General features: G+C 44.7%; 1 protein-coding gene across 1 annotated transcript in view; it reads right to left on the reverse strand.

Moving 5' to 3' along the window:
• Positions 1-10,031, reverse strand: part of TNFAIP8 (TNF alpha induced protein 8) — a gene marked incomplete at both ends in the record, with an annotated part of 37,295 nt that extends 27,264 nt beyond the window's left edge. Inside the window, one exon of the mRNA XM_079703824.1 lies at positions 9,959-10,031. Coding sequence (XP_079559950.1) covers positions 9,959-10,031 — 73 coding nt within the window. The remainder of the gene's footprint in view (positions 1-9,958) is intronic.
• Between the last annotated feature and the right edge of the window lie 2,711 nt (positions 10,032-12,742).

Genomic DNA, 12,742 nt, shown 5'->3' on the forward strand with positions numbered 1-12,742 from the left:
TCTCTCCTCTAGATTCTCAAAGGGTCTGCTGCCCATCTTCTGACCTGTACCCATCCTAAGCTCCCCATCATGTATTTTGTCCTATGAATGCACACGTCCTGTGTGTGATGGCCTGAACCAGGAGTTCTGTCAGGGCGGGGCCCTCTATACACACAATCTGCTTCTCCAGGCCCCGCCAGAGGAAGTACTAACTCAGCCAACATTTGTTGCTATGAGAATCCCAGGGAAGACAGCAGTGATTGAGGGAGAGAGGCTGCACCTGGGAAACAGGACGGTCCATGGTGAGCAGAACAGCCTGTACTTCTGGGGACACCTCTGGTCCCCAGCTCCTCAGCCTAGCAGAGGGGGCCACATGAAAACACATACCTGGGCCAGGTGAGCTGGCATCAAGGATACATGGCAGGTCACACGGGAAGGAAAGTTCATGAATTCCTTATTTTCTTCCTGACAGTCAACCCTGACTTGGGGACATGAGGTCTTAAGGCTTCAGGCCTCAAGCTGTCCTGGTCACTTAGGGCATTATGCTTAGTGGCCTCTATGCTTTAGCATTTCCTTGGAAGAAACTTTACTCCCAGTTATCTATAAAATTAAATGTTGTTTGTCACGATGAAGCTGGAGACTGAATTCTAATGTAAGTCCACAGACGATGCTATGTATACAAACACAAACCCCCATACATCTTTAAAACCGTAAATACCGTAGGTACCAACCTAACAACACAGGATTTACAGTCTTACAGATTCCCGGAGCAGCACTCCCTCAGCCATTTACTGCCCACCCTGCGGTCAGTCACTCAGGACACACTACAGGTCTACGCCTAACTCTCTCTCCTTCAAGGTTTAGAACAAGATTTAAAACACATGATAAATATAATTGACATTGCTATATCTTATATACAAAATCTTTTTTTTTTTTTTTTTTTATAATGGTACGCGGGCCTCTCACTGTTGTGGTCTCTCCCGTTGCGGAGCACAGGCTCCGGATGCACAGGCTCAGCAGCCATGGTTCACGGGCCCAGCCGCTCCGCGGCATGTGGGATCTTCCCGGACCGGGGCACGAACCCGTGTCCCCTGCATCGGCAGGCGGACTCTCAGCCACAGTGCCACCAGGGAAGCCCACGAAAATTTTTAAGAGAGTAAATCCTAAGAGCTCTCATCACAAGGAAAAAACAATTTTTTCCTGTTTCTTTAAATTTGTATCTATATGAGATGACAGATATTCACTAAACTTATTGTGATAATCATTTCATGATGGTAAGTCGAATCATTATGCTGTACACCTTAAACTTACACAGTGCTGCATGTCAATTATATCTTAACAAAACTGGAAAAAAAAGATCTAAGCAATTGCTCTTTCAGGTATCTCGATCAGTGGCGGGGGGAGCAGTGGGCTGCTTCTCAAAAAGAGAACATGTTCTGACTCCCAGCATGCACCGGGCCCACAGTGCTCCGGGGAAAACCAGGCTGTGGGCTGCCCATCTGCTCCTGCAACTGCATGTCCAGTGTCTAATGCCCACTCCCTTCCCACCCACATACATGCACACCTTCTCCCCAAGGAAGAGCACCCCTGCCCAACCAACTACTGAGCTAATTTTCCTGAGTGATGTTCTCAAAGGAATGAAAACAAGTGAGCTCACTGTTAAATTGCCTCTCACTCAGTCTATCACTTTCAAAACCAGGGATCTAAATTTTATTTCACAGTGCCTCCTCATCTTTTACTTTCCTGAGGTACACATAAGAGAAGGTGAAATAAATTCCCCCAAAAGGTAATGAATGACACCCACACAAACAGATTAGGTTGTCCTGCTTCCAGGAGATCTCATGCAAAAATCCGGGATGCTGAAACCTAGGCTTGCAAAATTTCTTGTTTGCCAAACAGGCACAACGTGGGTAGAAAGGGCCTAAACATCACCTCTCTGGGCCTCAGTTCCTCATTTCTAAATGAAGAGGTTAGACGAAAGGACCTGCAAAGTTGCTTTTAACTCTAAAGCATGGTGACTGGGGAATCCCCTGGCAGTCCAGTTAGGGCTCTACCCTCTCACTGCTGATGGCCTGGATTCAATCCCTGGTCAGGGAACTAAAATCCCACTGCACAAGCTGACCACTGCACAAGCTGTGCAGTGCGGCCAGAAAAAAAAATTCATGGTGATTCTACTTGTATTTGTAGGGGGAATCATTTTAATTATAAAAGGCTTCTCACTGTACATCTTCCTTAAATATTTCAGATATATATACTGATTTGGTTTTTTAAAAAATTCAGCTTATACTATCTTTTTAGGCACAATCTACTGAATGAAGTATATGACCATGTTCATCTCAATGTTTCTCCAGTTGTTAGCATCCTTCTCATACAGATGGAAATGTTGACAAACGGTTTGTGGCAAATGTAGCCACTGCATTATGCTGAAATGAAATCAGTGGGCCCCGAGACTTTCTCTCACCCTACTGCATTCTCTTTTACCCACCCATTTTTTGGTTACTTCCTGGATTGTCAGCAACCAGGAGTAGGGAATTTGGTTTTTGTTTTTGTTCTTTTTTGGCTGCACCGAGCAGCATGCGGGATCTTAGTTCCCGGACCAGGGATCAAACCCGCGCCCCCTGAAGTGGAAGCATGGAGCCTTAACCACTGGACTTCCAGGGAAGTCCCAGGAGCAGGGAATTTAATCATCCCTGTTTATCCTGGTTGTTCCAAGGCATCCTAATGTGAGGACAAGAAAGGTGTGATGCAAATTCAGTCTGATGAAAATTTCAGAAGTGAGGAAGAAAAAGGCCCCGGTATAATTTGGCTTACAGAGCTGGGGGTGTCAGGCAATACCAGGTTATCAGTGATGTCCACTGTAGAGGAGACAGTGTGGCACAGATCTCTAAATGGATTTTCCATTTTTAGTCCTTGTCAGCACATTGCGCTCCAAGGCTAATGACTATATAAAAGGAAACAATCACATCAAAGTCCAGTGTTTTAGAGCACAGGCTGCATCTTCTACATTATAAATGACATCAAGGTCAGCTGCACCAAGTGCTGTGCATTTCGTCAGAGCCAAACTACTGCTTCACCTCTGAACTCATCATTCCCTGTGCAGAGCAAGGGCTAGGGAAGGGAGGGGAAAGGGGAGAACACCGGTATGGTAATGCTTAGCAATGAACATGGTTATCTAAAACAGGGAGGACACCACCTGGTGTGGGCAGCTTAAACGATACCACTGAGCTTTCTGATTATAGAAGAGGATATTAATAAATCACCACCATGGAACTGAACTTTTCTATGATCAATACTTTGACAGGTATTGGTTCCCTTCTTTGTAGTGGAAGTCTCTACTTTCTGTCTCCTTGAAGATTTAAAATTCCTGGGAGGTGGGGTAACGCTGACCACGAGATCCCGGCAAGGTTCTGCAAGGCACATGGGCTGGAGGGGGCAGCAAAGCTCAGGCATACCTTGTCCTGGCACTTGACTGATCTCAGTCACTTGACTGGCGCTCTGATTGATCCATTCCTGAAAACCCACCAGGAATTGGGACCCCAGCTCTGGCAGTCTCTAGCGAGATGGACTCAAAGCAACCTGGAGCTCAGAGAAACCACTGCAGAAGCACTGAGGAATAGATGAGGCACCTGTTAAATGATACTAAAGCTGAGGAGGGCTACAATTGAGAGTGCCAATGCCTGTGCACATGCCCAACAAATTAACATATTATCAGGAGGCATGACGAATTAAGTGAGTAGAACACAACTGTGCTGAGAATCACTCACATGTGTATATAGTCCTTGCAGATTTTAAAGAAACTTGAAACTCAGTGGATACTACAAAGTCACCCCGTTGTAATAACTTAACACACACGTAATTGAACCTTGCTTCACATCAGTGACCTGAGGAATCCAAGCCCTCCGTTCTCAAGCTTGCCACTGGCTCAGAAAGTGAGGTCCCTCTCTTGTCCCACGGGAACTCTGGTCCCTCTTGCTGCGGTAGGCTCCAGGTACCTCCCACCCAGTCCTGCTGGGTTCCTAGATCTCCTGCATCAGGGGTAGAAGGATGTACTCAAGCCTGGGCTCTTCTCTTTCTCCTCTAAGACATCTGGTCTCTCCACTCCTGTCTTCTCAAAAATGGGGTACAAGTGGACACAGGACCACAGAGAGCACCCTCCTGAGTGCCAAGATTACTCGAGGATGGGGGAGAGCAGCTTTTGGACACTCCTGGAAGTACCACATCACGGTTGAAAGCCCAGGGTCTATGGATAGTTGGCTTCCATTCAAATCTTGATTCTACCTTTTCTAGTTTTGTGGTTTCAGGCATGGTTTTTAACCTCTTTGAACCTTAGTTTTCTTAATTGGTATGTGAAACTAAAACAAAGGGTTATTAAACAAGTGTTAGATGAGATAATATACATAAACAGATGCTTAGCACTGTTCCTGGCACATGGAAGCACTCAATACATTTTAGTTTCAGAATGGTTTCTTCAGTCTTCAAGGCAATTTGAAATGTTCATAAGCCACCTTAGGTCCCAACCCCAGTGATCAAAGACACATGCTTGTTTTGCCTCTGCCATTAAAAGTACTTTAGTGGAGAATCTAAGAAACACTAAATAGATTTGTCCTCTCGTTTTGGAAGGCACTATTCCTGTAAAAGTGAGGCTAGACAACTTCTCAGCATTGCTCTAAAAAGTTTCATCATATCATGTAATCTCATTTTAAATTGATTAATTTGACAATGCTTTATTAGGCCCTACTATATAAAAGAGGCCCTAGGTCAAGCAAAAACAAAACAAAACATGCACACATGTTGCTCTCTGAAAAAACTTATAACAAAGTGGAGGCAAAGGAAAAGAAAATTAATAGCCATAATACATGAAAACATGGTACTACTGAGGGAAATACAGGGTATTATGGGAAGGCCATGAACCCATCTACTCCAAACTGGGTCACTGGGTAAGTGAGACATTACCCACTTGAGGAGGGGCAAGAGAGTGATCCCCAAAAAAGAAACGACATTTGTTGAGGGAACAAGGAAGTAAATAAACAGGGCAACACCAGGGTTGGATGAACCAGTCCAGTGGTGTGGTAGATGTCTGTTGCTGTTTTGGTGATCCATGTCAGAAGTCCCTTTGTATTTCTGAAGAAACGCTCATTTTGCAAGTGGTTGGAGGAGTCACACCCCTACCTCTCACTCCCAAAGCTGGAACCAGAAGTCCCCTCTCCCACAGGCAGCAAGGGCAAGGACACAATCTAGCACTGACAAATCAGCCAGCTTATTTCTGAGATTTTTAAATGTCGAGGATGACCAAATATTCAGTCACATCTGGAGTCCCATCAGTGACAGAACTGAAAAATACACAGGAGGCCAAGGCCACGGTGAGGTCCTAATCAGGAGATTCTTGGCTGCATTTCCTGATGCATTTTTTCAGAGGCTAATTCTTTTTGTGGATCTGTGAACTATCCGATATACTTTCAATACCTTCTTCAGCTCATAATAGCAGGAATCAACTTCCATTTCTTTCAACCAAGAACCCTGATGAGAGAAGTAGTTATTGTAATCATGAGGGTACAAACGCTGAGGGCTTGAACCAAGGCAGGGGCCAGGAAGGTGAAGAGAAGGAGATGCGTTCAACAGATAATGAGGAGGATGAAGTGCCAGGTGGAAGCTGAAGATAAAGGAGAGCGTAGGGACAAGGACAACTTACAGATTTGTAGTTTGGAAGCCAAAAAGAGTGCAGTGATATTCAGTGATGATACAAAAGGAGGATCAGATTTGTGAAGAGTAGGAAATGATGGGCTCAGTGTAGACCTGTTGAATGTGATACCTATTTGACATTCACTAAAGCATGGTGTTTACCTGGACTCACAGACATAGAAAACAAACTTATGGTTACCAGAGGGGAAAGTGGGTGGGAGGGATAAATTAGGAGCTTGGGATAAACTACTATATATAAAATAGATAACCAACAAGGTCCTATTGTATAGCACAGGGAGCTATATTCAATATCTTATAATAAACTATAATGGAAAAGAATATGAAATATATATGCATACTGAATCACTTTGCTGTACACCAGAAACTAACACAACATTGTAAACCAACTATACTTCAATTAAAAAAAAAAAAAGCATGGTGTTTACCAGGCAGCTGGCTGTACAGATGGCTCTTAGAAAAGCCCAGGCTGGAGGTCTAGGAGATTAGAAAGAAACAGCTAGAAAGAGGAAGTGAAATCAGGAGAGTGTAGAGGCACAGGAACTAAGGAAAGAGTTTAGGACTGCAGGGACACTGGTCTTCTAGTGTCAAATGCTGCAGAAAAAGGTCAAGATCAGGCCGAAAATATGAATGCTGGGTCACTGGTGATTTTAGCACCTCGGAAATCACTGGTGATTTGGGCAATTTCAATGGAGTAGTGGAGAAAAAGACAGATTTCCGTGGATGAGGGATGACAAAGAGTGAGAAAGTAGGAACCATGCAAAAGGTAAAAAAAAAAAAAAGCAGGTTCATTTTAAAGGAGAAATAAGTGCTTAAAATTAACAAAGTACTGAGGATTACCTTTAAAAAATGAAGATCATTCATTCATTTTATAAGTACTGAATGATCACCTCTCACTGTATAGGTCTTGGAGACATAGCGGGGGGAATAAAACAGACACAGTCTTGCCCTCAAGAGCTTGTGGTCTAGAGAAAGATGCTAAACAACGTGGTGAGTACCAGTGAGGAAAAGATTAGGTGTCCTGAGAGTCAGCAGTAAGGGGATCTTAATTTAAGTTGGAGGTTCAGAAAGAGCCTCTCCAAAGACCTGACCAGGAAAAGAGGGTCAGGTGGGGAGAAGGATTTCGGGCAGAAAGACCATCAAGTGCCAACAACCCAAAGTAGGGAGCTTGAGCCCATCTATACACAGAAGGGAAGGAGCCAGGAAAGACATGGGGCCAACTGATGCAGTTAGGAGCCCAGGGTGGAAGGAGTGGCCTCCACAGCAGGAACCACACCTGTTCCACAGACACCGGGAGGGTGGGTGTGTGTGAAGGTGAGTCTGTCAGTTTGGAAGCAGGAAGTTGGGGGGAGGGGTGTCTAATGGCTACTGTTTTCTTTATGAAATAGCAGGCCTGGTGAGGCATGAGAGAGGTGGTGGCAGGAAGTGCTATTATGGGCAAGAGAGGAGGAGCTGAGCTCACTCACAGCTCAACCCTCCCAAAGCAACCCCTCCTTAATAATGGCTTCCTTGCTTTCTGGTACCAAAGCTTCAATAACCAGGACAGAGAAGCCCCAGATTCCTTGAGGCTTGGCACTAGAAAGATCTTCTGAGATCTTAGCTGCCATTCATGTTCCCTACTTTATAATTAAGTAATTTACTCAACAGGAATCAATTAAATGCCAAAAATATGGCCATCAACCCATCTCCTCAGGAAGCCCCTATCCACTGGAAACTGTTGATATCCTTCTTTCAATGGCCTTCCCCAATTTAACAAAGTAGGCTTCTTCCTTCCTTTCTCTTGCTTTCCTATTCATATTATGTCTGGATATCTTAAACTCATTCAGCTTTTAATAAAGTGAGGTCTGGTTTTTTTTTTTTTTCCTCTCTGTTTAATACTCAAGCACAATCACCTATTCATTTGTAAGGCAAAATTAAATCAATTCTATAGGAGGTGGCTATTGACCAAGGATGAAGGTTCAGCACTCCTGGCACAGAGTCAAGTACGTCCTAAACTATGATGGCTTAACAATATCCCCAGTCATTTGCTTCTACATTCACTCACATACACAAATATGTTGGCCTCCAAGGATTTCTAAATCCGACTTGATATTTTTTTCAGATTCAACCCCAAACAAAGTATACTAGTCTCAAACTGTGGTTCAGAATAATGACTTAAAAGTATCTCTCATTATAGCAAGTCAGGCATGAAGCATCCAACGGCAGTTTTCTTGTAATGCAGACATTGTGGAGAGTTTGTGTTGCTCTCATACTAAACGGGACACATTAAGTCCACAAGGAGAAAAAAAAAAAAGCTAAGGAGAGGGGACAGGATTAGTAAGGATAGAGAATAAAGATAACTGGAGCTATTTAAACAGCATTGCTCCTTTCTGAGTGGTGGTAGCTAAATGGAGGGTTCTAGATCACAGCCAACTACCAGTCTTGCCAGAACTGCCAGGGACACACACACGCACACACACACACGCACACACAAAACACACATATATATACACAGACACTCATCCTTTATTTCCTGGCAGAAGCTACCATGATTCCATTTGTTAATGAAGTATTTATTCAATCTCCCTCAAGAGTTATTCCATATCCTACCCTAACTGCCATCAATTTAAAACTCTAGCACCTCATATTATTTTAAAAGAAACATTCTGAGCTTTCTGTAAAAAGCAGAGGCAGGATAATTTGCTACAGATCTGTAGACTGTAAATGATGGAAAGTGGAGGGGTAAGGTAAGGAACAAGGTGGGGTGCACATTAAAAAACCTCTTCACACTCCAGTTTTCAGGCTTGCAAAGGGTGAGCTGGGAAGGAGAGAAGAATGTGGGTGCTGTTAGAAGAATGTATCATATGCTTTGGGATACTGTTGTCCACTTTCTCCCCACTCCCTTTTTTTCAAAAGAAAAAAACATGCCTGGGAGAAAAAGACCAATGTAAGTGCTACTCGTAATTCATATAAAAGTTCACCACTGGATTCGCTCAGCCCGTTTCCTATTTGCCTCCGACTACTTGTGACTTACGTAAATTGCTGTCTAAAAGAACAGAAAAGCCTCCATCAGCACAAAGCTCCATCAGGACAGACTCCGCGGCAGCAAGAAAACATTAACCCCCCAAACTCCACATCAAGCTCAAAAACAATGCTCCTGGCTGTCATTTTTCATTCACACCAGCCCCATATTTCTTTTAAACAAGCCTGTTTTTATTGACTGCTTCCTTCACACAGTATAATAAAGTAGACGTCAGCCCACACAGACTACATCTTGAAACACAGGGCTTTACTTTGGGGATGGGACTCACTAAAAGAAGAGGACAAGTTTCAAAGGCTCTCCCTGATAGCTACCAAATGGGGAAGCGATGTGGCTCCTTTCTGTTCCTCACGCTCCCAGAGCTGCTGTGATTGACTTGAAATTCACCAGTTTCCCAAGAGGCTACTTGAAAAGAAAAGAAATTTCACAATCTTGAACAGTCCCCCAACTATCCCTATTCCTACCTCAACTTACAAGAGGACTTTTGTATACATAAAATTTCAGGAAACAAAGCATACAAACACTCACACACAAATAAACTCCCCGAACTAACAGCAGCGTATAATTGTGTTTTGGTTGGAGCTTTTCCAGCCCTGTCACCCGCTCTCTGTTAGGAGTAAATGAAACCCTTTGCTTTGGCAAAGTTGGAAACAGACAAACTCTCCTCAGTTTCAAGCTGCACAAGGCCTCCCTCATCTCTCAGACCCCTTAAAGCCTCCAACAAAATAAATTCACTGCTGAACAGCCAACAAGAAAATAAAAACAAAAAGCAAAAAAACAACCTATTCCCCAAATACAGATCTTTCACTTCTCCCCCCCACGCAGCTTCCCCTTTTAGCCGGAAACACACAACGTTTCCAATTTCTGAAACCCTTTTTCAAAAGACCCTTGACTCTTAAGGCTCTTCCAGGGGATCTGGCTTTCGGCTGTCCTGATGCAGGCAGGCAGCGCTCTTCCAAGTACATTTTGCGTTCTTGGAGTCAATACTGGGGCTGTTTCATTTCCAGAGAAATCTAGAAAGCAGCTTTTAGTGGGCTGGCTGAGCTAGGTCCGACTCTTCCTCCCCTCCCCTTTGAACGGCCGCGGGGTGAGAAGGGTCCAGGATTCGGCACATTCGGCTCTAACTGAGCAGCGAAGGCGCAGGGAGAGTGGACAAAGTACCCATCGCTCACTTTTAAATTCCGATCTGCTCCCCTACTCCGCCCTACTTCCACATTCCTCCGCAGAATCTGGCGGGGGCCCCCAGCAAAATCAAACTCGTACCTTCCTTCGATTCTTCTGCTTCGGAGTGCATGGTGTCAGGGTAAGCGGCGGCAGAAGCGACTGCCGCTGACATGGACGAGCTGCAAATTTGCTCGGCAGCCCAAACCCGCACACGACGGAAAATAAAAGGAAGGAAAGCCACTAAAATCAAAACCTCCGCGGGGCGGGAGGGCTGGTTCTGGTGCAGGGATTTTCAGGGGGAAAGTTCTGCAAGAGTGACGAATCGCGTCTCAGCTGGGCGGCGGGAGTCCGCCCCCGGGGCGCGCGCCCCAGCCCGTCGCCGGCGACCTGGCGGCTGGTGGCCGGGCGCACGCAGGTGGGGCTGACTTTGTGGAGGGGCCGGGCAGAGGGGTGCCGGCCGCCAGGACCCCGGACGGGCCATGCCTGGTAAATCAATGTGCAGGGGAGAAAAAAGACCCATCTCGGCGCGCGCTGCTGTTTTACATAAGGCATGAACGCATACGCAGTCCAAAGAATGCTTCTCCATCTTTAAGTTACATTTTTCGACGCCCATTTAACTTTCTGTGTCTTGGGGTTTTATACGCCCAAAATGAAGGATTTTAAAGCCGCTCGGTTTTATACGTTATTTTTGTAGTAAAGTAACGTGGATATTGGTCCATGTGCCTGGAAGATACCTGCTTCACAAGCCCAAGAGGGGGGCCTTTATCAGAAAGTGGGGTGTAGCCGCCACCCCTTACCTTTGCGCAGGAAAAGCAGACAAGGCGGCTTTCTCATTCCGTATAACCCGGGCGAGCACTTCTACTCAAACCCCAACCCGGGAGCACTAACTCCTCTGCAGTTGCGCAAGGGCCATCCCCCAGACGGAGGGGGCGATTCCCTCCCCGCGCTAATCGCAACTACCAGGGATAAATTCCTTCCAAAAAGCCGAAAGAGGAGGCGTGGGTGGGGAGGTAGTCAGGCTTTTGAAATGCTGATAGAATAAAGAGGCTGGACAGCCTGGAGGACAGATCTCAATTCTGCCCCCTGGTCGGGTCCACAAGCTCCTACAACCGGCTGAGAGGAAGACGTTTTAGCTTTGTGAAACCTTAATTTTTTCCGTCGGAGAATGGGAGACCAGAGCTGCCACCGACATACCTGTCTTATTGAGGTATTTTGCAGAGCATTCGTTTTATTACCAATCTAAGGCAACAGGTCCTCAAATAACATACCTGAAAGATTCAATAGGAAACTGTGAGAAAAGTTACATTCTTTTAATAAATTTATTTTCCAGCTGCTTTCTTTTTCTTCATTTCCCCCCTTTTTTTTAATATGGGCAAAAAACAAGAAGAGAGGCCCTATAGTAAATTTAATGAAAAGAATATACAACAGATATAAAGAATCTGAATTAAGATTTAGTTCTGCCATTTATTATTTGTATGACCTTGAGCAAATTATTTAACTTCTCTGGGCCCCCCCTTCCTCATCTGGAAAATGAGGCTTAATAAATTTTATTTACTTCACAAGTTTATGTTTGGTATTGAAGAAGGTAATATAAGCAAAAAGTGATATGAAAACCATAAAATCCTACACAGATTATTACAAACTACCGCCACCATTAAAAGTAAATTTTTGTAAAAGATATTCTTGGGTTTTATTTCAGTATTGGGTTTGAACAGAAAAGTATTTATGCTATTCACAAGCAGTGAAGGCTATTATAAATATTAATATAAGGCCTAGATATTAAATCAGTTCCTACTGCTGAGTGATTCTAACAGGCATAAGACACCAAGAAGAATTTTATCTCAATTCTACTAAAAGGGCAGGATGATGAGAGGAAGACATAGCCAGTCAGAAAGGAGAAAAGAGGAGAAACATCTGGAAAATATCAGTATTGTGGAGCCTCCCGGAAACTGACCTCACCACCAAAAGGGTAACAGGCTGCACCCTTCCAAAAATCGCAGTTAACTGCAAGGTCCCCCCGCCACACATCCTGAGCTGCTAGGATGCATACCTTCACTTTGTAACTTCAGACTTACAGAGGAGACATGAAGGTCATTCTGAACCCAAAGAAAAGCTCCCTTACCGGTCAGAAGTGACCTTTCCTTTCTCATCCAAGGAATCATTCTGGAAGCCTCCCCACCTCAGCCCACACGAGCCATCTGTCCTTGCCCTCCCCCATAGCAGCCCAGACCTCCACAGATGTCTGCCAGGAGCCCTGCAGGATCTCACCAGGGCTGTGAACTACATAAAGATAGTTCCCATTCATCTATAATTGGAGTAAGATGCAACACCTTTTCAAGGTGATGATTACACACGCAGATTCCCACAACCCAAAGTCCAGGCCCCATCAGCCACAGGAAGGACTCACTTTTACCTTCTTCCTTCATAAGAATGATTTATGAAATGTCCTCCTGCAAGTCCAATTATGTACAAACCACATAAGGTGTGTTAAAGTACACATCCTAATGTCCGACTTGTTTTACACTGGGTTCACAAAAAGGCCTTCAGCTCCCCTCAGCTTAGCCGAGGAGAACAACTGCTGAATGAGCAGTTCAAGCGCTGCTGTGTCAGCCTCCTAATTCAATTTAGAGTCGTTTTAGCAGCTAGGCTGATCTTTGAACTTTCGCTGGACCCTCAGGAAACCTGGCAAAAAACTTCTGTATTTAAATGCAGTCCAGAAGTCACCTTGGGGAACAATGCCCTGATCTAGCTCAAGTGCAAGGCATGCTCAGTTTATTTTAAAAGATTGTATCACAGCCTCTCTCCATCTTGTCCTACCCTCCCCCCGCCGCCGCCCCGCAAAAACCACTCTTCTTTAGGATCCAAAATCCCAGATATTCTAGG

This window comes from Hyperoodon ampullatus (assembly GCF_949752795.1).
Source record: "Hyperoodon ampullatus genome assembly, chromosome: 4".
Classification (NCBI taxonomy): domain Eukaryota; kingdom Metazoa; phylum Chordata; class Mammalia; order Artiodactyla; family Ziphiidae; genus Hyperoodon; species Hyperoodon ampullatus.